The following is a 26054-nucleotide window of genomic DNA, read 5'->3' as shown; positions in this document are numbered from 1 at the left end:
TGTTACCATAAATAATATCGCATTTTATTCAAGACAAGAGATTTTCACCGCAGATTTCGCTTACAACCGAATATGATATGAATTCGTTTATATCTCAATGAGATCACTAACTCTCGAAGTAGTTTAAACGTTAGTTTTGGAAGCCGTTTCACACTTATTTGTACCGTGTTGACCCGCTGTAGAAAAGCGTCAAAATGGCGACCAGTGTTTATATCGATTCAATATCAGCGTTTTAAATCTCTAAAATGTCGATAATTACCTAGTATATCGCAGTTTTCGTACGCAGTATTCAGGACATATAATCAGGTTTTAATTAGCTGTATGAGCTGATGTTTTGTTAATCGTGTGAACGCATTGATTCCGCAATGACCGTCAAAAGAAAAGGTAACTGCGGAGCAAATTCAATTAAATTGATTGATTCCGAAACTAATCTGACACTCTGCCAAAAATTAGGAACTCCGCTCCGTAAATTATGAAGAACATCAACTTGAGCTTTGGACCCCCCCCCTTAAAAAGCTGAAAGCAACCATCTAATCAAGTGAAACTTTTTAATTTTTATAATTTTTGGATTGACAAACAACAAAATTCTTCGTGTTTGATTAAATGGTGGATATTATTTTGATTTTGTTTAGTAGAAGTTTCAATACAGTCAATATGTTAAAAATACTCTGATGTTTATAATTAAGTCTTGTTGATTGTTGGCTGTCTGTGATTCACAGCTTAGACCGAGCGGTATTGTGGATTAGATCAGTCAGTCAGTCAGTGAACCCATGCTATTCAGTCAGGATAGCCCAGGCTATATGTGTATAAGTGTTCCTGACTCACTGATCTAACAACAACAAAAGTTGTATGTATGTAATTACTTTTGATTGAAGAGCATTAGAAATAAAGAAAGGTGTCCTAGTCGAATAGTACACTCTGTGACGTGGGGAATAAGTAAGGTCAAAACCAACTATATACAAATTTCATAGCGAGTAAACACGAAATATATGCGTTAAAAATTAGAATCAAGTAAAATGAAGTAATATACAGTCAACCCCCGATATACCGCCCACATCGGTGCTGAACGGTTTATAGAGAGTATGGCGGTGTATCGGGGGTGTTTTACTATGTATTTGTTAGAGATGTACGTTGAGAAAACCTGGCGGTAGCGGTAGGCCTAAATGGAAGGGCGGTATATCGGGGGTTCACTTATAAAAATTGACTCTCCATTCAGAAATTTACTCAATTAACTTATTCTCTCCTATATATAGGCCCTATAGCGTCTGTTATAATGATGGTTGTATCTGTGAATGATACCCATGAAGGAATGTGAGGGTGCTGGATTATTTGAATTACTTTTGTTTTATTCTTAGATTTCCAAAAGACGGCTGCGTATGTGCAGGAATTCCTGCTGAAACTAAGTGAAGATGTTGAATGCGCCGAACTTCGCGACGCGTTGAATTTAGCGCTGTTACACATGCAAAAGTATTATCGATTGCTACAAGGTCGACTTCAGGAAAAAAATGGAAATCACACTTTTCGTTCGTCGGTGCGCGGACTCAGTCCGATGACGCCGTTTAAAGACGCTCCCGATAAATTTCAATGGCGTTGGATAAATCTAGAGAATCCTCGCGTGTCGATGAGTATTTCGATGACGTTTGACGGTAATCAGAGTTCGAATTCTCCGAGTCTACCAGACTCAATTCAAGCTTCAAAACACGGCGATATTTCCTGGTTACAAGAGTTAGTTGAAATAGGTGATTAATTCTTTTTTCTGCTAAAAAGTGTTTTCCCCACTGCTACTTATTGTTTGGTGCATTTTTCTGTACTTTTTCTAAAATCATCTGTCCACGTGCGATAAGATGTCAGAAAGGTTTTGGCACTGTCACCTGATATCAATACCAATACCTGGTGGAAATGCAACGTTTTGATGTTGATATTGATACCTGGGCTGGGAGGATGTTGGAGCATTCCTTTCCTGTACTAGTATTTGTGAGAGTAAATTCCTCATACTATATGCCCTGTCTGGTCATCTAAAATCCTTACTTTAGAAAAAGAAAATTGATCCCTACTGTCCCTTATCTTTTTCAAAAGACCACTTGACAGCCTGTCTATAGATTTATTAGAAATAACTTTTTATGGACAAACATTTAGAGAGTTTGAACGGAGGAAAATAGACTAATAATTGTTTTGATGAACTGTTGTTTTTTTAGATGTTCATGTTATCAATGATATTGACGCTATTGGACGAACACCTTTAATGTACTCAATACATCATCAACAGCTCAATGTTACTAAGTATTTGATAGATATGGGTGCAGATATCAATGCTACAGCTCACGGTAAGGAGATCTTAGTGATGATTCTCTATAAATATGATGACATCTTTCGTCCAAATTTTTTTCATCAGTTTTGGCCAATTTGTGTCTACATATCATTAATGATGCCTAATTGTATGAATTATAGATGGGTCTTCAGCTCTGCACATTGCATGCCACGAAGGCAACACTGACGCGATTAAACTTCTATTAGACACCGACTGTGATCACACATTACAAGATTCATTTGGTCGAGCGCCAATTCACTGGGCTGTAGTTACTCCGTCTACTGGTCCATTACAGGTGAGGGAATTATATATAATCACATTTTAATTCATTATCATATACATTTCTGAAATGATAAGTATAGTGTAATTCAAATTTTAAAACACCATACCAAAAATGGATGATCTGGTTCCACTGTGATCCTCTGTGTTCTGTCAGTAAAGCGAATTCAAAATTGCAGAGCCGATTTAACACTCATAAACTGCATGTTAATACTAACATTTATAAGAGAAAAAAGGCCACTGTCTGTAATTATAATATGATAATAATCCTGTGTTCAGTCTAGAATAACAAAAAGGTATTTATTCAATGTGGGTAATTATATTTTAAATGTTTCGTTATATTTCAGCTGTTAACGGCTCATGGGGCGAACGTAAACATCCGCGATAAAGATGGTCTGTCGCCGTGTATGTGGGCGTGTCGTTTAGATCATATCGAACACTTTGAGAAATTGAGCGTCGTTGAAAATCAGAACATCGACGAAGCGGACGGGATTGAACGCGATAATAACGGTCGTACGTGGATGCATTGGGCCGTACGACGTACTGAACCGTTAGAATGTTTGAGGACATTACTGACTCAGGAAACGGCTGTGATAAAAGATGACGACGGGAAAACTGTGATGCTTCTCGCCGCTGAAATCGGTAAATTACATTCATTCATGTCGCCTCTGACAATCAAACGCGCTTAATAGTCGTTTAATCCTGATTTTGGTCTTATCCGGTTAATATTTGCAGTCCATTTGTTCCTTAATATACAAGAAAATGACTTTTAATCCGAATTTCCCACATGTTTTCATGATTTAATCAGGGAATTTTCAGTCAAGGGTCTGGGCAATTTTAGGGAATTTTGGAACTCTCGTTAATTTTCAGCCTAAAGATGGTTTCAAATAGGAAGTTGGTTTATGAGCTATAGGATAACAAAATAGTCTTAACCTGGTTGATGATATAAGCCTGCCTTGATTTTGCAAGTGATGATTTTACTTGCTGTACTTGTTATTATAAATGTTAGAAATGAATGGCACAAGTTTAATTATCTTTATGGATATAAAGCGCTATAACAAATTTATGTCTAAATATCTTTCAGGGTCATTACCGGCTTGTAAAGTCATTGTAGAAATTGCCGGTAATGATTGTGTGAATGATAGAGATGACCATGATCGGACTCCGCTTCATCTATCAGCTATGGGTGGCCACGGCGAAGTCTGTAACTTTTTACTCGAAAAAGGAGGTGAGGCCCCTTCATTTCAAAATGTATCGCTAGCAATTGCCTTAGTTTTGAGGAAAGGCTATGTAACAGATTGAATTAAGGGGACAGATGAATTTATCATTGAATTGTTTTTGTTGCGTAGGTGAATTAGAATCTCGTGATAAATATAACGCGACTAGTTGGGAATATGCGCGAGGAAGACAGCTACATTACTGTATGTTAATACTGGCTTCACATCAAAGGCAAAGAGCTCGAGATGGAAGCAGAACTCCTGAATCGGAGAAAGGAGGATTCGGATTTCGGGTGAGTTGATTTTGCTGAATTAGAATGGATACCGAGCGTTTCTTCTGTTATAAAATGTTATTTGTATTTACATGCTATCAGACATTAAGTCAGGATTTGGAGTCTGAGCTGGGATTAGAGGTACAAGTTCATTCAGTTGTCAGCATGTTGCCGTGTGTGTTTGTTTGTCTATTTTTGAATATTTCCTCATCGCTCTATAGTCAGAGTACTGTATTTGTTGTTGTTCCTGTAGTTATTGTCAGTTATAAGCTGAATGTTGTAGAGTAGTTTTAGCGGGGGAGAAGGGAGCGCAAGGAGCACATGCTACCACAATTCTTTTCACCTGCAACTAGCAGAGCATAAGTCCGCTGACTTTGGCCTATATGTTAAATATTCTTTGCGCTCCTGTCAAAGTCTGCCCTGAGGTTATCTATGAATGTCCTTCCTTTTGGGTTTAAAATTACCGAAAAAAACTTCTTAATACTTCTTTTTGTCCAGGCCTTACCACTGGAAACCCTGTGCTGATATACTGTGGTAATTAAGTTTGTATTATTCTTCAATGAATATTATTTTCAGGAATCCTCAAATTTGAGCGATGCGATTTTGAAACCGATCACTCCGCCTCGTCCACCGAAAGATCCACCTCCAAATCGAGGTAAATCTCCGCGTGGATTAGCGATGAAACGTCCGTTACGATCGAGCAGTTTAACGAGAAGTGAATCATTCGATGTACAAGAACAGGGAGAAAAGGATGCAAAACACCTTCGATCAAAGAGTTTAGACAGTTCAGTAAGTATTCATATTATTAGAAACGAAGATGCGGTCCTCTGCAAACTGTTAAATCAGAGAATGTGAGATTCTAAAAACCGTACCGAGCTTCTATCTAACAAATATATACCAGGGGTAATGGGTTAGGTAAATCTCATGGGCCAGTTGGTCCCAAAGTTGAGACTTAGTTCCGAAAGTGGTGTTAATTGTAAGACTGACCTTAACTCAATTGCTTGGCTATTGAATTGAACTGGTTTTAGACCGGTCTGAAGTCTAAGCTATGACTATGCAGCAGTACCCTGAATCTAGATAATCATTAAGTAAAACTATCTTCCGTTAAAACAGGAAAATGTGCGATTGCTTCAACATTCCATGTCTGTACCGTTGATGAGAACTGATTACGCGATGGCCGAGAACTTGTACGACGGAATGAATGGTGAAAACAGTGACGAAACGACAAATGAATCGCAGAAAACAGCTCGAAAACCGGGAATAAACGGTGAATCGGCTGAAATATACATGTCTATAGATGAAACTGAAGATGACGAGATAGTTGTTACTGGTCGACCAAATTCACAGGAAACACAAGGTATATTCCCCTCTTTATAGATAATTCTTCAAGCTGAGTTTTTGGTGTGGTGTCCGAAGTCTTCTCCTCTGGGACTGGTTTTTGTGAGAATGTTTAATTCAGCTGCTAATGGTAACTTTCCCATGAATTCAAGTGTTGTATATGTCGAATTCACAGTGATGTTGAATGCCATGTGTATGTACTTGAATTTGATCCGTCAAATGATCGTTCTGTTTAACTGTTTTATAGAAGATGTAGAGTTTGGAATGGAACACGATGTAAATGATAATGTCAGTTTAGGAGAGATGGATGTATCTGATCTAGACGGAGATGAATCCGATCAAGCAACCGTAATTCATCGTCCGCACAAACCAAAATCACAACCGACGCCACCTGCAGCACCAGCTCCAGCAGCGGTGCCGGTAGCTGTGCCACTGCAGCCTGCCAGATTTCAACCACGTCCGCCAAATATACCAAATAAACCTGTACAAATCAAACAGCCGGTTGCACCACCAAAACAACCAGTGCCTCCTAAACAACCGCACAACTACATTAAACCGAAGGTAGGTTTAACTTTTAATGATTGATTGAAGATAGAAACATTTGTACCAAATTAACCAACAAGAAAACTTACTGAATATAGATGTTGTAGTGCACATTCATTCATACAACTGTGAAATTCATTATCATGAACATAGATAGAAAATATGAGTCGTGAAACTTGAATGTTGATGACATGGTGCGCATAATACACATTTTTGTAACGGTTTTTACGGCATCGTAAAAGAATCTGAATTTTATTTGTAGCCTGAATCAGATAATTATCCGAGATACGTGGCAGGACCCGGAGAGAACGAGGTCGCTGGAAAAGAGGATGAATTCCAACATTCATCACCCCCTCGACCGCAACCGCAGTATCCTAAAAATCGTCATCCGGGACCAGTTCCCGTTCCACGAGGGACCCGTGTACCTTCCTCAGTCACTCCGCCGAAAAGTCCCATCCACAAACCGGCGGTAACCCCATCCTCGCCCGGGATATCACCGCGACAACTGGGATCTCCCGCGCGGCAGTCATCGCCGGGACGATTAACGCAACGATCAACTGCTCAAATAGAAAGTCAACGATCGTCGAGTCAAGCTTCACGATCTAGTACTGAATTAGATCAGACCGTACATGAAATACAGGACGATGTACTGGGACCGCCTCTAGATTACAGACATCAAGGTATGGAAAAAAAAACATGACTGATGTTAATTGTGGGAATTAATCATGATTGTGGTTTGCAATAACTGTTGACTAGGGACGGCTAAAGGCTGAGACAGAACCGGGAGACTAAGCACTTCAAGTCTGTATGAACACTTTGATTTCTTCATGCTAAATGATTACGTGTATTCATTCTCCACTACACTTAAGTTTGTTATTTAATACAGCTACTTGGTCTTGGCTGTCCAGGAGGCCAATACGTGGAAGGGATTGTACTTAGACCTGCAGAATTAACTGCAATTCCCATATTTATGGAGCCACAATCTGACATTATAGACAATTTCGCTGATTTAGTTAATTTCAATGTTCTAAAGTGTCAAAACTATTTAAAAACAACCAAATAGTTTTAAAACATCAACTGAAAACCATTGAGGTCAAGATAAATTTTCAATCTTTCAATGATTTCTTCCCCTTTATTTCAATGTTTTGTATATATTTTCATGTAGCTCCATTGACTCCGCCCGAGCGAAAGCTTCGTCCACCCTTACCTCCACAACTCATGCCGCTTAATCAACCGCGTATGCCCGGCAGTCACTTGCAGTTGCCACCGGCGACGAAAGCCGACAGAAAGAAGAAGAAAAAGAAGAAGAGAGCGGCGGCAATGGCAGCAGCTGTGGCAGGGGAGGCTGATTCTAAAGGGACAGGCAGTACAGGTTATATAGCACCATTACAACCACCATCAGATTTACAACCATCGATACGTAGTGCTAATCTGTATAACCGCAGTCGTACTGACAGGTAATTATCAACTAGAATTGAATATAGATATACTAGTGAAATTACCTTTGGAAACTACCGTGTTTTAAGGCGATAAATTCTGTTTTTTGACAATTGATTCAGATTCGAACATTTAAGAATTAATAAATATCATGTATCTTGTTTGTGTGTCATATGATCATCTCCCATCTCCTGGAGACGATGCTTGGCCCAATTATTGCACATTTGAAAAGTAGTCTCGAATCTTAAGACTGGTCTTTCGTTGTTAGATTTGCTATGGAACCAAAATGAGCTTAGATCGGTCTTAAATCAAAGAAATGACTGTGTAACTGGCCTCTAATGTTTCTAGACTACAGGTAGCAATCTGATATATTTCGCAGGTTATTTCATGATGGAGTAGAAGGTGATGAGCTGGGTCGGCCATCCTTCTCGAATCTACCACCTGCGCATTCATTGATCGCGCATCCTCAACATTCTAATCATAAACTGAATTACGTCGACAATGACGACACGCTGGCGTCGGTCGAAACGGAGAGTATTGATAGTAACGGACCGTTCAGTCCCGACGATACGACGCCACCTAAAACAAACACGGTCACAGCGCGTGCGTCGTTACAATCAGCTCATCGTAAACAGAACGGATCGTTAATGAATAAAAGCTTTCCAGCGTCATCTCAGGTGAGTCGCGATTAATCATTTAAAATACGTGCGTGAACACATATCTATCCCGCACATCTACAATGACGATTATTGCGTAAACAATCTTTCTGATGAATTTACAGTCTTCATGATTTTACAAATGGTGAGATTAAAACGGTGTGTGTTTTTCTATGTGAAATTATATGTCATTTTCCTCTACACTTAATCGTATTTTATATTAGATATTTATGCAATGTTTTCGCATGATTGAAACACTACTATAATTACATTTGTCCTTTTATGACTTGTATTCGTGTTCTTTTATTTTCAATGCTAGGGGCCAGTTGTGCATTCATGGCTTAGATTTAAGACCAATCTTATACATCTTACATCTAAGACCACCATAAGACTAGTTCTATAGCCAATATGTCAACTTAAGACCAGTCTTAAAAATCTAAGATCACTTCGGAGTTATGTCAACTGGGCCTCGATATCATTGTTATTCAAGCGTCTTGTCTGGAATCAATGTTGATTTGAAGTTTATTGTTTTGTAGCGAATTCAGAGTGGTTTGGCTCCTCATACGCGGGTAAAGACAGCCCGCGCTCTGCAGCAGCAGCAGCAGCAGCAGCAACAACAACCAGCAGCATTTCAGGGTGAATTACCTCCTCAAATTGAAGGTCATAAAGTAAGCTACGCTCGCGGTCCGGGTCGCCCACCAGCGCATCTGGCTCCACCTTCATACTCACAGTACTGAGCAGGTTTACCGCTGTTACTGGAATATCCTTTAAAACATTCTATTGATTGAACTGGGACACGATAAATGTTAGTTAAGTGGCGATCACATTTTGTTAATTGCGCAACGATTTCATGTTCAATGTATGTCTTCCAAGGGAAGAATGTTATGTTTCTTTTATAGTTTTAATATAAATCTATTTTCTCGTCGTTAGTTTTTCCCGAACTGTATTTCTCTTCTCCTTTAATATAAAGATAGAATAGTAGAATTAGACAGTGAACTATATGTTTAGATACATCTCTAGTACAGTGTTAAGGTGTTAGATAAAACTGTGTCGTTGTTGAAAATATCCGGTTATTGCGATATTGTCTCAAATATATTGGTTATTCTCGTGTCAAATAATGTATCAATCTAATGCACATGAGTCGGAGTTATTTTTAACTAATTTTTTTTTTTAGAACAACTACGACCATGTTATTGTTCTTTAGAATCGATAATTACCAGAACCCGATGTAGCGTTTGTATTAATGTTGTTTTTTTCTAGGTTTTCGCTTGAATTTAACGTCTTGAAATGATTGTGATACGTATAAAGTAGAGAGACTGGTGCTATATAATTTGTAAGAAAAAAAAGAAATCAATTATGTTTCAGAGTGTAGATAAGTTATTACATGTACGGTATTTGTTATCGTAAGCAATGTTATAAATACATTTACTTGAAGCACTGGGCGTGGGTTGTTCTTACAAATATTAGAGTTTGTTTGAAAAAGGTTATATCTCTACGTGTACATTCATTAGTTTAATGTATCGAATTATCTTAGAATATTTTTGAAACAAATTTCATGTCGGCTAATTATATTTTTAGGTTACAGAAATAATGGCGAAACTGGTTTATGAACGAATGTGCTTCATATGTGTTTGTTTTTAACTGGTATTCCTCTAAACAAACGTGATTGATAGTTTTTTAAATGTAGACAAGTCTATACCGCTTATAAGCAATTATCAACCAAACCTTAGAACATCTTTTTCGGGGATTTTTTTTTGGTACCGATTTTTAGTCATATCCATTCATTGATTTGAGGTAGAGCTATTTATCTTGATTATCGCGGTTGCTCCATTCATCAAATAGAAACCTTTTGTCTTTTGGCACATTATACCGACTCAAGGCTTTTGGTGGTTGAATCTGTTTACTCATCCCGTTGGAATCACGCTGATGAAAATCTTCGCTGTGCCTCAGATCTGGACAGTTTCAAATGGCTTATCAATGATTTGCTTGACCATTTACAACGCTGGTGAACTTTGGTATACAGAGAAATAGGCGCTTTACAAGTATTGATTATCATTAATATTATTATTATCATTATCATTTTACTGTTAGAAAACATTCGAAAAAAAACATGCTTTGGGTTTCGCTAAAAATAAGCCTCAAGCGAATGAAACCCAGTTCCTGGATTATCGGAAAAAAACCAACAAAAATTTACTTTTAGTCTGAAGCGGAACTTCATTTGGAACTCAAACTGTGAAATGTAATGACCTGAGAAATGAACTAGAAATCACGTTTCAGTGGCAAGCTGATTCTATTTATGTAAAAAATATGATAATATTATCGAAATGTAGCATGACAATCAATGAGTAGGAGCTGTTTATTGTGGAATATAGTCCAAAAATGATCACTTGTTAGAGATATTAATCATACATTAACTCTTGTTATCATACTTACTACTTACTACCTGTTTATTAACTATCCAGAGTCTGTTTTATATATATATATATATATATATATATATATATATATATATATATATATATATATATATATATTATATATACACATTCCATATTTTATTTATATTACAAATTATATCTGAAGAAAATTGTAGCAAATTAATTAAATTATTTATTTAAAAAAACATTTTATGAAGAGCCCGAGGTCCAAATTTCTAGTCTTCAAAATATGCTTGTAACTTTGCTTTATATTGCTAGCACTCTCGACTTATATAGGCAACATTCAACGTATTATTTTTGAAAAGGAAATTTCATTCCGTCTAGGGCTTACTCGATAAATTTGTTACGTAGCACCTATTTTTGTATACACTTTATATTTATCCTATCAAACACTCTTTAAAAAGTGCTGGTTTCCACTTCAATAGTTGAAGCTGCCAAAACAAATTCTATGTTAATCTTTAATTCGAATTCGATTCCCAAATGTTGGCTTAATTCTCATGCGGCATCAAATATAAATTCTAAATCCTTAAATATTATCAAGTTTTTGTCTTTTTTGGAAAAATTGATTGTTAAAAAATGTTACTGATTGTTATCAATTCTATATCTTCTACAAAATTAAGTTGATAAAATCCAAAGAATCATTGTTTTTATTCTCGAATTCATATGAAAAATACAACGATGATATCTTCTGAAAATATTTCTAGTTTGTCTCCTTGATTTTGCTTTATCACTTGCCATGTTGTCCCTATTTGGACCTGAGATTATACGTATATCTTATCTGACTCATATGCTGCACAATCAAGATTTACATTTAATACAGTGAGCACATTTTAGTGCCCCCCCCCCCCCCCCCAGTTCAATCAAAGGTACCGTATTCTGAAAAACAAGGGAGCCAAGGATTGGGGACTGCTATCAGGTAAAGGCTGCGCCACATGCATTGCTACCGTTTAAAACACGATATCCATTCGATTATAATGATAGAAATGTCCACCGAAAAAATATTCTGGTGTCTGCAAAATCTGTTCTCCGACTGGTTTCTATGGTGGCTGATTCGGACAAGTTTCAGTTATTGATAGGTTTGAGTTTTATTCAAATTCAATGCCGTTCCTTCGCCGTTCTGAATGTCATCGTCATTACCATCTATCTCTTCGACGTATTTGAATTTATTTCGCCTGTAGTACGCCCTATCCCTCAGACAATACAACACGAATACATCGCATAGTATCGTAGCCTGTGAGAAATGTGAAAAATAGCTTCTATTTCAGCTATTCTTGTGATAATGAATACGACACAGAAATAGAGTTTCTCACCACGGATAAAATTGCCAATCCACTTCCGACATTTTGTAAAAGCGGAATCACGTTAAATTTCCCGGCCGTACCTTGCACGAGCACAATGAATCGAATTCCAAATACTTTCACTAGATTTCTTTTTTGCACGCCTAAATCCATGTAGTGTTCGGCGTATCTGTTTTTTAAAGAAAATTATGAAATTCATAAATATTTCTCGATGCAGCCTATCGTATTTTGGTTTCTTAGTGCTATTTGGTCATTTTCACTAAACGGCAGATTTCGTGATGTTTGAGATTATTTGTAAGATGGTCAATTACAAATAACTTACATAGAATTAAATGCATATTGATAGATACCTGAAATTCCAACCTGTGCTGAACGTGGTTCCGATGTGATTAAGCCTTACGAATTTATATTTCGGTAGGCAGGCATCTTCACCTCGATCGAGATTACAATCCCAACGAATCATGATAATAATGACACCTCCCTAGAAAAAAACAAAATGTGTCCAGGAATTTAGAGAAAATATGATGTCAATCCCTTATGACTGCATGAAAGACACGCAATTGAGATACATTGACATAAATTGCCAGTATATATGATGAGAAATATTGAAACTGTATTTACGTAAATTGAGATATCTTCTCGTTTGACCTTGGCTTCTTTTAGAATATCAGCTAACCTGAATATCGGACAGGAATATCGCTTTATCGGATCGCTGGCGTTGTAAAAACACACACGATCTGTGAAAAGCAAATTGTTCCTAGATGTTCAAAAAGAAATAGAAATGTTTTAGATTCAGACTCGGAAAAACACAAGGGGAACTAACTATACAGGCAGGGTAAATAGATTGGGCTCAAAAGTATAAACTATTAGGTTAACGTTCTTTACCTCACAACGTTAAGTTTGGGAAACTTGATGTGGTTCTTAATCATTACGGTAACATTCGAGATGTCCAGATATGTTTGATTCAGTCTGAAATATTGAATCTTGATGATTGGACGAAATATTAATATAGACAAAATATCATTGAAAATCATCGAAAAAAACGCCTCGTAAATATAAGGAAGCTCGGAAAACTATCAATCGAATCTTTTTCGGATTTCAATTATTCCCTATTATGGCGATTCCGAAGGGCGCCGCGCAACCAGAATATATTCTGATGTTGAGATGATTGCTCGTAGATTTCAGGTACTGTCGCCCGCCTTCTTACATTGACTCGCGCCTTTCAATCGGGCACCATGCAAATATTTCACACACTTTGACATCTTCTGCGGTTTTGACATCTGATTCAATACATCGTCCAGTTTGAACTCCTTAAACATTAGGAAATATACGACGATTCAAGATGACGTTTTAGGATAATTGCGCAATACGATATTCAGAATACTGACCATGTCCACCTGGAACAATACGTCCTTTTTTACAATCTGTTTCATTCTTACAGATTGAATTTCGTTTTGGTTGCTGAAAGAGTGATTATATATGGCGCATCAATTAACGGTATTTGCATGTTTTATCGAACACACGAATCGAGATTGATAGTCACTTGCCTCTGCGCAGAATCCTTGTGACTGATTGTTTGTCGTTATGAAATTCGTCGCGATGAAAAAAGCGTTTGTTTCCTGACAGAGGATGAACAACAATTTCCTGGTATCAATCGATATTTTGCAAACTTACTGATGTAGAAATGCATGCAGCTGGGCAGTAGGTCCATAGCACCGATTTGGACAAGGTGGCCAAAGCTTTTACACCTGGACGTGGTTAGATTACTTATATTTTTCAGGCAACCTAATTCTACAGGCGGGAGACTGTTATATCTTGGAGTAATTATTTGAAATGATTACTTCAAGGTTATATTGAACAAGTGATTCAGTACCACAGTAATTAGTTATAGACTCGTTTGTAAAATGTTAGTTTAATAAACGCACACGCACACGACGCAGGGAAACACGGAATCAAACTCTTTGATCTCGGTAACCATTGTTTCCTGGAACCATGTTTTCCGTTACTCGCGGACACAGACGACACGGGAGACCTGAACGTTTCTGGGAATGTTTCTGTTTCCTGTGTTTCCATGCATCATGTGCATTGGACCTTGGAGTAATCCAGTCTGATTACTCCAAGATTGGACATAAGCGTTTTAAAAATATCAACCAAGAGCTGTGCGGAACGTTGTCGTGATTCGCCTAAAGTAACATACCTGTGGTGGAATCACAATATCAGCCTCATCCCAGATTCTGCGCTGTGCACCAGGTATTCCTCCAGTTGAATATATAGTTCCCTTCACTTTAGATGTTGTACTGAATATCAGTTGATCCTGGGCCTGGTAACCTTTATTGGCTATCAATACCCAACTTAACAGAAAAATTTATATACGTATTTGAAGTTGGTTCCAGAAATTGGTCCTCGAATCATGTCAAAAAGCACATGATCTAAATTCATCTCGTTTATGACTGGTATACCACTTACCCGATCACGTAGCTTATTATACTGAGTTGTACAAAACGATTACACAGTCCGATTTTATAGTTTTTGATATGGACAATTTTGGGCGTTTCGTACACATAAAACAAGTCTCGAAGAGTGCTGCAACACGCTTTTCCAAATCCTCCCTTCATCTTTCAGCCTTGTATATACGCGTACCTGCTATTAGGGTTCTTTGGAATTCGAACATTTACTTCCTTATTTGATAGCAATTACAACAAACAACAGCTTGTTACCATCATAATCATAGATTTATTTTCATTGTAAGAGGGAACTATGTGGAAATCCAGAGATAACACACAAAAAAACAATGTTACCACAATCAATCGAATACTGAGAGATACATTATGCGAGACAGTCCCGCCGCTTACAAAATAAAATTCAGCCTTGTGAAATGACTGTTCAAGATCTACTGATTTATCAATATATTTCGAACTGGTTTTACATTAAATATTTTATTTAGTTTTTGTGCACTACACCATATTACAGAAATATTGCACGCAGTCCCTCGTGTAAAAAATGGGGATCTGTTATCACATTACCTGCTTCGGAGCGCATTGGAAAAGTTGCGTGCGAAAAGTAAATATCTGGAAACACCTTGATATTTATACAACATTGATCGTGGATTCGAGTCGACAGTGGGCAGGTATTAATGAATTTCTATATTTGGGGATAGATAAACATTGTAAAGACGAAACTAAATTAAATGGCGTCATATTTTCCCCAAGATACAGTATTGTTATTATCATTTTCCAGAGAGAAATAAGAAGTCAGCCATTTTGATCCAAAACTACTACATTTCATTCATTTCTTGCGAGATGAGTTTTGCATCTCTTCGTGTATGGTTTCCATGTTTTCTGTATGTTTACATGGTATTTTTATTTGACCGTATCCGCAAGAATCGTCATTTCCGTTGACCCTCCTGAAGTCGTTCGTAATACCGTTAACAGGACACGAACACATGGACAAATATCTGTCCACGGCTTCTTTGCTTCGAGCATCACCAATTCTGCAAAATACGATCGGTATCTGCTTTAACTTTGTTAAAATACCAGTGACAATGACATAAAGAAGGATAACATTCAAAATCAATTAATGGGATTAATGAAAGCTGGTAGAACTACGTAGGATCACGATCACGTGCGTCTGTGGTGATGAATAAATAGACAGGCGTTTGCCGACTTCTGGAGATGATTAACATGGACTCAGGTGGGCGTCGTGGACCCAATGAGAAAATTAGACGAATTTTTCAAGTTAGTAGCGATAGAGCGATTCTTAAACATGAGTTTATAGTTGATAGTACGATTCTTAAACAAGATTTCAGTAATCTTAAATAGGTTTAAAATTCCTAAATTGATTCACAACTGATCTATAATGTGACGTATTATACTGTTTTCCGTCAATACATCAAGCAACTGTAATTTACCTGTTTGGTATATATGGATCGCCATGGTACAGCAATGGATTTGGTATTGCCGCTGTAGTTAAAGTCGGCATATTAGCCGGGGATCTAGCCATTGTTGGGTAGAATACACTCGGCGGTGTATGCAACGACCAGCCCGATGTGGTAAAATTGAGAGCTGCAGGTGCTAACGCCCCGCGTCCAAGTCGAAGTCGAGCATTCTTTCTCCATTTAGCGCGTCGATTTTGAAACCAAACCTATAAACATTAATCAAAGTAATTACACGTCACGCCTTATGTAACTAATTCTCTCGCTCTTCCCTTAATTAATTGAACCAACATTTAGTCATTTTGATCACCGACGATACGCTGGTTAGAAATGACAATCAAGTTAGTGACAACTTCATTGTTAAGGTGTACAAATCTGTTTCTATATTAGTTTAGGTCAGTAAAAGACTAGTAATCAGACTGATTAAATCTACACCACACTCATAAACAATATGTATATTTCTCAATCCCTCGAATCAATTATATGTCTTTCGCAGACCAGTTTTTTACCTGAACTCGAGCTTCAGTGAGATTTGTACGAAGAGCTAAATCTTCCCTGACGAAAATATCCGGGTAATGAGTGCGTGAAAATAGTTCCTCTAAAGCGGACAGTTGTTGAGGTGAAAATGTCGTCCTGTTTCGTCTCTGTATTCGTAAAAAGAAAGAAACTATGAAGTTCGAAAGATCGTTTTATTATTCGCCGTGTGTCAAATGAGGAATATGTTTTCATGTGAAAATAACAGTATAAATATACATTACCTGACGACGTCTGCCAATGATGTAGTCATTCATTTCTATTTCAGTGGATATTGTGCCCATTTGGTTGAAATCAGGACTGCTATTATATAAGTATCATCCACGCACGCGTGTAAAAAAAGTAAATGAAAAGTGTTTATTTGAAGAAAAACTATCAATTTCATGAGCTGCTATTTTGAATTTAACGTCGCCATGCAGCGCGGGTTATCTGTGTGAATATGAAAAAAAAATATCGAGTTGTCACCAGAGAGTTGAATCATACCCGGCGAATGTAGATAATCATATCTAATTAAATTTGTTTCCGGGGTGCGGGGTTCTCCATTACTGCTGTGCTCACGTTACAAAATATGGCCATTATATGAATTAGATTATCATTTGCTCATCGGTAATGTTAATTGACGGTCATCCATTTTGAGAAATTTTCTGCCCAACCCCTTCATTTTCTTCGCTTGGTTTATTTAGAAAGGTGGAGTTTTTCAAATTCATTTTTGTCTTAAAGCAGGTACACTTTTTAACATTTGAATATCGCTTTATCGACTTTTGGACTGGACTGAATAACATTCTTTTCATTTTTTTCATACGTGGTATCATTAAGTCTCGAAAAGCTTCAGTACGTACTGTCAGTAAAGATAAACTATTTTCATAATAAAGATAACCTGTTTCGAGCGTTACTATCAGCTTGTAAAATGCAAAAGGATTTTTTATTGCAAATACCTTTATTGCCCAAAGCCAGGATTTTTCAAGGGCAATTGCCCGAATAGCTGGTGCCATTTTTGATCAAAATAGCGCAGATAAGGCTTCGAAAAAATCTAGGGTTTTCCACGAAACCCTCGAACGAATGTCAATAGCAATCAGAACCTACTTTTTAACATTTAAGAGAAGTGACAGTGAAATTACGCGCACTGATTGGGATCGAACCCGGGTCTCGTACTCAGAACGCAAGACCATAGTAACTCTTGCCCAGTAGTTATGCAGCTAAGTCGTATATGCGTAACAAGTTCTTCAATAAAGTTTGGTTCATTTTGGATTCAAACCTTTCGACTTTTTAGACTCAAATATCTTAAATGTATCTTGAACTTGATTCTATTTTCTACTTCTATTTACTAAATCCAATAAGCTATGAAATCTAAATCTCATACTTGAAATACATTAAAATTTCCTGTTCCCACGAATTATCTTCTATCAAAGAATCCCTTCCAATTTCAGTCTTAATCGTGATCTTAAAACCTACCTTAAAGGAGAACTAGCTTTTAATCAACCTTTCATCACTCTTATCTCAGTTAATTAACGGTCTTTATGTTCGTATTCCGTAAAAAACGTGGAGATCATTCTATCATAATCTACACTTAATAAGTGAATAAATTATTATCATTATCGCCCCGCTTAAAGCTTACAACTTTCTACTGATTTCATCAATTTTCTATATACTAGAATTTTCTCACATTTATTTGTTTATCTTTGCATTTATCTTTTGGAGATAAGATGGTCTTACCTTTCTTTTGTCGGTGCTGTCATACTTCGTTTAAGAGCCAGAAGACAAATGGATATAGGTATCTTCATCATTGTCCATCCATCACGTGATATGGTGCATTATCCTAATTACTTTTCACGAAGTGCACGTGATTTAATCATAGTTATGCTTTTACTTCATGTAATTACTGTTTCCCTGAGCTGTAAATACATGTCTCTCATTTCTGTAGATTCAATGCCAATCGTCATTTTTTCCCTGCTCCCCATTAAAAATCTAATAGAAATCAAAAACTAAATTGTATTCATAAAGCTCTCTCACACGTTCGTTATTCTTTATTGGGTCGAGCTAGAGGAATATTATAGATGTATATAGAACTTGTGAATGGCAATCAACAGGTTTCGGTGATACTCATTCCCATCTGATGAGGTGGGGGGGGGGGCGGTGTATTCCGTCTTGGGATTAAAAAAAAGAAATCATTGAAATATGAAATGATAATTGCAGAAGTTACAAAATAAAAACTATTAAAACAAGGGAAATTCTTTAAAGGAAGCCAGGAAATAAATTCAAGTAATTTGTTAGCTCGCGAAAGTACCTTCTCTTTGAGGGATATATTGTGGGGTGATGAGGATATGGAATGTATTCTGGCAACACTCGCAATTAGGTCCAATAGGTTTTTGTGCTCCAGCATCACATCATATTTCCGTTTTATCAAGGTTAGCCGGACGCATCGTTTGATATATTAAGTGAAAAACATGCATACGTGTAGTCGTCAGTCTTTTTTGTATTGTCTTATTCTGTTTGCGCGTTTGACGTTTGAAAGATTACTACACATTTTCTTTTGTTCTTTTTGAGATTGACGAAAGGGTTAAGATCGAGTGATGCATCATCATCATCATCATCATCATCATCATCATCATCATCATCATCATCATCATCATCATCATCATCATCATCATCATCATCATCATCATCATCATCATCATCATCATCATCATCATCATCATCATCATCATCATCATCATCATCATCATCATCATCATCATCATCATCATCATCATCATCATCATCATCATCATCATCATCATCATCATCATCATCATCCCAGCTCGATATATCCGGGGTTCGATACTCGATCTATTGTCATAGTTAAGATAATATCATGGCAATTTCTATATTTCGGAAATCTTAGTATTGTGACCACCAGTATGGTGTTGGTAACATGAGAACACGATATGACATTGACGTTACAATCATTCAATCAGAATCTGATAGTTCTGACGCGTGGGGCTCAGTTCAGAGTTAACTCTAACTTGCCACTGCGGAACTGGACCATGGACTTTTGTTATAAAACGTAAAACTATCAACACTATATGGTTTAATTTTGATGTATATAATCAACAAGAACTAAACAATTACTATTCATACACATTTTCTTCCAGATGTTGTATCATTTAAGTTTATTAAAGCTTGCAAGACTTTGCGATCACAGCCATTAAGATATTGACGAGTTGACGAGTGCGGTGATACCAGTGAAAGCGCGTGTTACTAAGTAAACAGAGCTTTCTACGAATAGTTTGGTGACATACGGAGTCAGAGTGAGGGCAGCGGTTAGACCATACGAACACATCAGTATCAGAGCTTCGCGACTTGATTTCGGTATCACCCAGTTTGAGTACGGATTGTTTCTGATACTGAGTTGGATGGATGTTGATTCTGATCGGCTGCAGTTTCTATCGGATACGATTGATAAATGGTGCTCATCGTAATTCAAAGCGGTTTCTGTAGCCACGTCAGCGCTACTGGTTATTTCTAGTTCCTAGAAAATAACGAAACTAATCAGTCACCAGTGGGCGAAAATTCATTTTTTCAAATTTTCATCTTTCGCCGATGAGATTATTTCATGATTTGATGCAAATCATCAGCCTAAATTTAGACAGTTAACAGAAGATTTTTCAGTTTTTTTATTCATATTTGACTCGTTTTTTTGCGATAATGTTGTAGTTTCATGTCTCTACCTAATTTCTTATACGTACAATTCCTATGGAATTTGATATCAGGACAACCAAACCCAATAATTGTCGAAAATGATTATAAACTATATATCAGTTACTTTTTTGATATTTTTCATATGATTTATAGATATATTTTCATTACATTTTTTATATATCAAGTTGAAATTCTGGCAACACACGAAATCTGATTACGTGTTATTTAGTACATTCGAGAAATCAACGAAGAAAATCATGATGCGCATCGAACAACACTCAATTTGCGGGAGGCAGAAACTTTATTAATGAAAAATATTTATGACTTTATTCTTTACTGACCTTTTCACTTCGTACGCACGTATTTGCGAATATGAGTAACATTAACGGAATTACAACGAAGAACTTCATTTTTCAATCTTTATCTGCTGCCCGACAACCTATAGACTGTTGTTAGTGAAAGTTGTCTAAATGAAAATCACCCGATTTCCTCTCAAAATTGAACTTTGCACAGCCCCAAATATTGGCCAGCAAAATCGACTGACGAGACTTCACGCGATAGTTAAGTGCACGCGTACTAGTTACTTGCATTTCTGATCAGAATGAATCACAGTTCCATATCGGGAAGAGGGCACATGTCCTGAAGGCACGCCCCGTGGGCCAGCTACTGACCGTGCCAGCTACTGACTTTGGTACGAAATTTTAACGGTACGAATGGCCCACGATTGTGTTGCGACTTATCTCACAAAATCAAAATCCAGGAACGGATCTAAAAGCTAATTTTGAAGAACGTCACATTCCAAATACTTTTTGGTTTGGTGTCCAAAAGGCAAAATAGCAGCAGTGAATGCACCAATTTTCTGTTGTTGGCAAAATGGAAAAGGGCTGCCACAAGGCCATTAGTATGTCACTGTCGATCGACGTATTGGCACCTCAAACGGCCCGGAACCACGCTATCACATGAGGGCCAGTTCAAGGATTTCACGAATTTCACGGATTTCACGAACTTCACGGATTTCACAGATTATCATTTGAATTGATTCATCCACGCATCACTGCACTACGGCGCGCTGCGGCCACAGAAACACGGCCGCGCACTTCGGACTCTGGTTTTGTCGCGGTGCCGCGCTATAGTGTAAAAAGTGAAGCCCTCGAGGTGGCGTCGCGGTATGTTTTGAGGTTTCCTGAAAAAATTAAATGATAATCACAGCTAGAAATGTCAAAATACAAGCGTTGTATTTTCGTGTTTTTGTATTAAATAATTATTCTCGTGCTTTGCGGAGCTTTGTTGAGAAATGGCAGCTCTGCATCACGAGCAGGATATAGCATACGCGTTGGGAAATGACGATTATCAACATCCAATGCTGTGTAACATCGACGAGCTCGATTTCTTACGAGACGATGAACCATTCGATAACATGTTTTTCCATCGAGTCGACTCCGACCAAATCATTTACCAACCGCGTAAAAAGAGAGCGAAACTGATCGGTAAATACCTGATGGGTGACGTTCTCGGAGAGGGCTCGTACGGCAAGGTTAAAGAGGTGCTCGATACTGAAACGTTACGTAGACTCGCCGTTAAAATATTGAAAAAGAAGAAATTAAGAAAAATTCCAAACGGTGAACAAAATGTCCAAAGGTAAAACGCCATTAAATGCAGGTTTTCGAATTTGACACGCCCATAAATCAGAGAGGGCTTGTCAAATGATTCTGGGGTCCAAAATCAAAGCTCATTGTGACAGTATTACAATGTTCAGATTTATCTATTGCAGAGAGATTCGTCTATTAAAAAGACTTCAACACCCGAATGTGATCGAACTTATCGAAGTCTTATACAATGAAGAAAAACAGAAAATGTATCCTTTCACCTGTTAATTATTGTTTACCAGTCAATATTTCTGAGTCCATAAAGTGGATGTTGTTCAAATTGCATAAATGTGTGTTTCATAGACCTTAATAACGTTAATCAGGTATATGGTGATGGAGCTTTGTGTTGCCGTCTTACAGGAAATGTTAGAGCATGCACCCGATAAGAAATTCCCTATTTGGCAAACCCACGGGTAAAATACGTTTTACATCTGTTTTCACCCGATCTCTGATAGAAAATAACTAACCTGGCATCTAATATTCACTTTCTTTTTTTATTTTCAGGTATTTTTGTCAACTTATAGAAGGGCTAGAATATTTACATTCTCAAGGCATAGTACATAAAGATATTAAGCCTGGAAATCTTCTACTGTCTTTCAGTGAAAAACTAAAGATCACTGATCTTGGTGTAGCAGAGGTGTGTATTAGTTGTAGGATTGTCACATTTCACATTGTTTCTTTTCTATTTCAAGCATTTTGAATTCATGATTTTTCAGGCTCTAGATATGTTCAACCCTGATGATACTTGTAGAACTAGTCAAGGTTCACCTGCATTTCAACCGCCCGAGATTGCAAATGGTGATGAAACTTTTTCGGGTTTCAAAGTGGACATATGGTCAACGGGAGTAACACTGTAAGTTTAATGAATTCATATAAATATACCAGTCAAAGCTTAGGGTTGAAAGTTGTACCTAGATGTAAAGCTTACCTAAGGGATGAATTATCTGATACATATTGGCTGTAATGATAATAATTCGAGCAATTTGTAAAGCGCCTTTCTGTGTCTACCCGTGCTTAACCTTATCTACAATCTCGCGCTGCATACTGAGAATGCTTGATCTTCATACAACCTTCTGGTCCACCTTACATGGAAGTTGTGAGAGTTTGTGTATCTCAAAGCCCCGTTGCTCTTCGGCTTATTCAACTGGCCTGCACTGGTAGTCAATGTATTGTGTCCTGCGAATGAAGCGGCTCGTCTAGAAGCGGTATGAAATTTCTGGCTCCATTTGACCCTTGTGTTTCTCTTTTTCTAGCTACAATTTAACCACGGGCAAATATCCATTCGAAGGTGACAATATATATAAACTGTTTGAGAATATAGGTAAAGGAGAGTATACGATACCCGATGATCTGCCACCTTTACTCATTTCACTTTTAAAAGGTAAAAGCAAGCGAGCATCTGATTTTTGGTTCACTTGTGCCCGGTTATTTAAGTACAGTTGTAATCTTTATTTTTGTAGGAATGTTAGAATATGATGCAGCTAAAAGAATGGGCATCAAAGAAATCAAAGAGCATGAGTAAGTGATGAAAACAGCTGAATGCTAGATTGTGTAAAAACTGCAAGTGATCTGGGTTTATATTTCAGTCATCGCTCAAACCTTTTACTCAGTTCATATTCAATAGTTTATTAAACTCTGTTTCTCGCTATATTCTATATAACGAATGTTCAATATTTTGAAAATTTTTATGTGAAAAAGATGTGAAATTTCCACTGAACACTAACCTCACCACTGGAAACTCATAATTGATCGGTGAAAGTGCTTCCTTTAATCTAAAGCGATTTGATTTGCAGTTGGTTTCGGGAGTACCATGAATCAACGAGTGCTCCGGTATCAATGAGTTATGGTAAAGACCTCGAAGCTGGAGGCGTCTGTGCTACTACTGTTGTGCCATATCTAGAAAATTTACATTGCTGTGATGGAGACGAAAGCGAAGACGAAGACGAATTTTATATAAACCAAGATCATCATATCACTCAACGTGAGTTAATGTGACAACAAATGACCTTGCCTCTGGAGTACCGTGCCTCCTCGTGGTTAGGACCGGTATAATCACACTTAGTCGGATGGAAAAAAAGGCCATAATTTGCCGGTCTCTAAATATAGAAAATTTTAAATGAGACTTCTTATTATAACATCTAGGAAAGGCATTTTTTCAATCAATTTCCCACTCAAATGAAAATTTCAAGGATGGGTAGAGAGGGAGAGCTGATAAACACCTTAATTTGCACTTTGAGGGGTCAATAGTAATGTTGATGAGGTAGACTCTGGTTTCAGTCGATTTAATTTCTTCATCAATTCATTTTACCTTAAATCGGTTTAAGAGTTAAAACTTTTCGTGAAACCGGACTCTGTTTGCCTCAGATGTTGTGGGACCAATAGATTCTCTCCAAGGTCTGTGAATTCTAGGGCTGTAAGAGCAACAAAAGGTCTTATATCATGAATTCGAGTTAGAAAATATTTACTATATTGTCGTAGACACACGTGATGATCCAAGGCTATCGACTCATCTACTGTAGACATACCCTTATAATTGTAAGCAGAGTCCCTGTGACTCCTGGATTCCTTAAAAACTCCTTCTAAATGGAAAATGGTTTTAAAGCTGCTTGAAACTCCTTTAAATCGTGCAAAATGCACAAAACTTTTAAACTCTGTCAATTAATTTAGAGATTTAGGCAATTAGAAATTTCGGTCTAGTTTGTAGTTGTACAGTAAACTATGTATGCATAAATCAGTACAGTTGGGATTTTTTTTGCCAAATTTGAAACCGAGCATAGGTAGTCTTCCTGGAAATTTGAAATTTTCTCCTTTAAACTCCTTATATCTAGGAATGACTGATCTGTAGGGACGCGCAGTAGCACAGTGAATACCCTGGTTATATTATTTGATGATGGTTTCACTTATCGTTTTCAGAACCTGTCGCGAAACCAGTGGCAGTACCGGTGGAACCTGTTCCTTCTTCATCTACGAATAGCGACAAACCAGCCAAGAAAAAGACTTCGACCAAGAGCAAAATAAACGTTAGGAAATTCAGCTTCAGCGTCTGTCGACAGTCCTGACCACAGTGGCCGTGTACATGCGGGCTACTGGTTGTGATCGCGCTGTGTTCGCTACCGTGATATTCGCTTCGGAAAGTGACTGTTTGCATGTAATGCAGCGAATAACGACGTATTGGAAAGACTGTTTACATCCGTAAAATTGCAAAATGAATATTCAAGGTTTTACGTAATATCTAAAGAGATAATCTGCAAATATTCCAGTGTTTATAGATAGTTATAGCGGATTAATAACGAGATCATTAATGAGTGTAAGAGAAACGCTGCATATGCTTGTTTACGAACTATAGCTAGAATGCTAAATGTTTAGTTTTACAGTGAATCTGTATCGTGAAATGTGGCGAAATATCGAGACAACTACTGTCTGAATTTAATCGATTCATTGATTCTGAATCAGAAATTTTTTTCTAATATTCGAAATGCATTTTAATATGGTGAAATTTGTTTGAAAATTCTCTTAATTTCATGTATTCAAATGAAGGTCACAAGTACCGATTGTGACTAAATCATCGTGTTGGTTCGACCGTATAGACGTCTAAAAACATTGGATAAAAACGATTTCGCAGAATGTTTAAAATGAAATCAACATCAAACTTTATGAAAAAGCATTTGAAATACTCTTTCTTACTGAAAACGGTTCCATGACATCGGGATGTGATGCTAGAAAGTGAACGGTAACGTTCGAGTTTAGTTTTCTGAAATTTATTTTTCTGTACTTAATTAGTTTAATATCGGTATCAATATTAATTGTATATTATTAGATTTTCTGGCATCGCTTTCTTAATAGTTTGAAAGACGTCGATTCAAGAGATAAAATAGTCAACTCTTTTCTTGGTAATTAGCGAGTAATTCATACACAGTAGATTGCACCTTACTCGAGTTGCAACATGGTTAGCTAAGGTTTGGAAATCAGCTTAGGAATGTACATTTGTAATTCTAATTTGACAACAACCCAGTACTGAGTAGGGTCATGTCTGCTGTACTGCTGCATGGGCAGATCTAAGGAGAGGTGCAGGGAAATGCAACCCCCCTAAAATTGCCCTGAAATTTTACAGGAAAATTAAGAATATCTAAACTGTTTAAATTCATAAGCTTGTTCTCTGTATTTCCAAAAATAAGTTCATGTTTTGCGATGGGCTTTCTTTCGATGTGCCTTTTTGATTACCAGGTATATGATGCGCCCTATTTTGGGGTGCACCCTTCCCTGAATCAGACCCTAGATCCGCCCCTGTACTGCTATGAGTTTATAAGTACAGGAAATAGTTAACATCATAAGTTAATTTACTGAAGAACTGAAATAAAGAAACTGTTATTAATTAGTGTGTATCTATATCTGCATTAGTGTAAATATTGTTTAATTATTATCAATAAGTGTATCTGTGACTTAACAAAAACAACAACTGAAAACTACATGGAAAATAAA

At 37.2% G+C, this 26054-nt stretch overlaps 4 protein-coding genes across 6 annotated transcripts; 2 read left to right on the top strand and 2 right to left on the bottom strand.

Moving 5' to 3' along the window:
• Positions 1–293: 293 nt before the first annotated feature.
• LOC141898692 (uncharacterized) lies at positions 294–10511 on the top strand. Of its 2 annotated transcripts, XM_074784733.1 has the most exons (15): positions 294–384; positions 1356–1739; positions 2196–2324; positions 2449–2603; positions 2935–3229; positions 3672–3815; positions 3937–4097; positions 4179–4217; positions 4653–4865; positions 5190–5433; positions 5662–5975; positions 6220–6637; positions 7123–7414; positions 7774–8071; positions 8587–10511. In XM_074784733.1, exons 1-15 carry the CDS (start codon positions 366–368, stop codon positions 8785–8787), a joined length of 3306 nt encoding a protein of 1101 aa, XP_074640834.1. In that variant the 5' UTR covers positions 294–365; the 3' UTR covers positions 8788–10511. The 2 variants fall into 2 exon arrangements, with proteins under 2 accessions (XP_074640834.1, XP_074640836.1); XM_074784735.1 differs by lacking the exon at positions 4179–4217.
• An 806-nt stretch (positions 10512–11317) lies between these two features.
• Positions 11318–14412, bottom strand: LOC141899703 (P2X purinoceptor 4-like). Of its 2 annotated transcripts, XM_074786141.1 has the most exons (10): positions 14253–14412; positions 13984–14137; positions 13334–13405; positions 13175–13247; positions 12994–13096; positions 12672–12755; positions 12408–12543; positions 12137–12267; positions 11799–11955; positions 11318–11719 (listed from the first exon to the last, which is right to left on the bottom strand). In XM_074786141.1, exons 1-10 carry the CDS (start codon positions 14399–14401, stop codon positions 11555–11557), a joined length of 1224 nt encoding a protein of 407 aa, XP_074642242.1. In that variant the 5' UTR covers positions 14402–14412; the 3' UTR covers positions 11318–11554. The 2 variants fall into 2 exon arrangements, with proteins under 2 accessions (XP_074642242.1, XP_074642243.1); XM_074786142.1 differs by lacking the exon at positions 13334–13405.
• A 4961-nt stretch (positions 14413–19373) lies between these two features.
• Positions 19374–20467, bottom strand: LOC141900510 (uncharacterized). The gene is made up of 2 exons (XM_074787430.1): positions 20271–20467; positions 19374–19759 (listed from the first exon to the last, which is right to left on the bottom strand). The coding sequence occupies exons 1-2, from the start codon at positions 20337–20339 to the stop codon at positions 19436–19438; spliced, it is 393 nt and encodes a 130-aa protein (XP_074643531.1). The 5' UTR covers positions 20340–20467; the 3' UTR covers positions 19374–19435.
• A 638-nt stretch (positions 20468–21105) lies between these two features.
• On the top strand, positions 21106–26054 carry LOC141898794 (serine/threonine-protein kinase STK11-like). Its single transcript, XM_074784896.1, has 9 exons — positions 21106–21567; positions 21701–21784; positions 21899–21988; positions 22080–22212; positions 22292–22428; positions 22829–22956; positions 23036–23093; positions 23369–23556; positions 24489–26054. Exons 1-9 carry the CDS (start codon positions 21224–21226, stop codon positions 24632–24634), a joined length of 1308 nt encoding a protein of 435 aa, XP_074640997.1. The 5' UTR covers positions 21106–21223; the 3' UTR covers positions 24635–26054.

The sequence above is a fragment of the Tubulanus polymorphus genome, chromosome 2, assembly GCF_964204645.1.
Source record: "Tubulanus polymorphus chromosome 2, tnTubPoly1.2, whole genome shotgun sequence".
NCBI classification, from domain to species: Eukaryota; Metazoa; Nemertea; class Palaeonemertea; order Tubulaniformes; family Tubulanidae; genus Tubulanus; species Tubulanus polymorphus.
This window is presented reverse-complemented; position numbering and strand designations above follow the sequence as displayed.

What these genes read in the sequence shown, in the direction of transcription:
- LOC141898692 (XM_074784733.1), top strand. An exon ending in GCTTCTCGCCGCTGAAATCG is followed by an intron (nt 3,230 to 3,671) that starts GTAAATTACATT and finishes AATATCTTTCAG; the next exon opens with GGTCATTACCGGCTTGTAAA. An exon ending in AACCGCAGTCGTACTGACAG is followed by an intron (nt 7,415 to 7,773) that starts GTAATTATCAAC and finishes TATATTTCGCAG; the next exon opens with GTTATTTCATGATGGAGTAG.
- LOC141899703 (XM_074786141.1), bottom strand. Translation starts at nt 14,401, where the DNA reads ATGAAGGGAGGATTTGGAAAAGCGTGTTGCAGCACTCTTCGAGACTTG. An exon ending in CACAAGGATTCTGCGCAGAG is followed by an intron (nt 13,248 to 13,333) that starts GCAAGTGACTAT and finishes TCACTCTTTCAG; the next exon opens with CAACCAAAACGAAATTCAAT. An exon ending in AGCACAGGTTGGAATTTCAG is followed by an intron (nt 11,956 to 12,136) that starts GTATCTATCAAT and finishes TTTAAAAAACAG; the next exon opens with ATACGCCGAACACTACATGG.
- LOC141900510 (XM_074787430.1), bottom strand. Translation starts at nt 20,339, where the DNA reads ATGAAGTTCTTCGTTGTAATTCCGTTAATGTTACTCATATTCGCAAAT. An exon ending in CGTGCGTACGAAGTGAAAAG is followed by an intron (nt 19,760 to 20,270) that starts GTCAGTAAAGAA and finishes GTTATTTTCTAG; the next exon opens with GAACTAGAAATAACCAGTAG.
- LOC141898794 (XM_074784896.1), top strand. Translation starts at nt 21,224, where the DNA reads ATGGCAGCTCTGCATCACGAGCAGGATATAGCATACGCGTTGGGAAAT. An exon ending in ACTCATTTCACTTTTAAAAG is followed by an intron (nt 22,957 to 23,035) that starts GTAAAAGCAAGC and finishes TTATTTTTGTAG; the next exon opens with GAATGTTAGAATATGATGCA. An exon ending in AGATCATCATATCACTCAAC is followed by an intron (nt 23,557 to 24,488) that starts GTGAGTTAATGT and finishes TATCGTTTTCAG; the next exon opens with AACCTGTCGCGAAACCAGTG.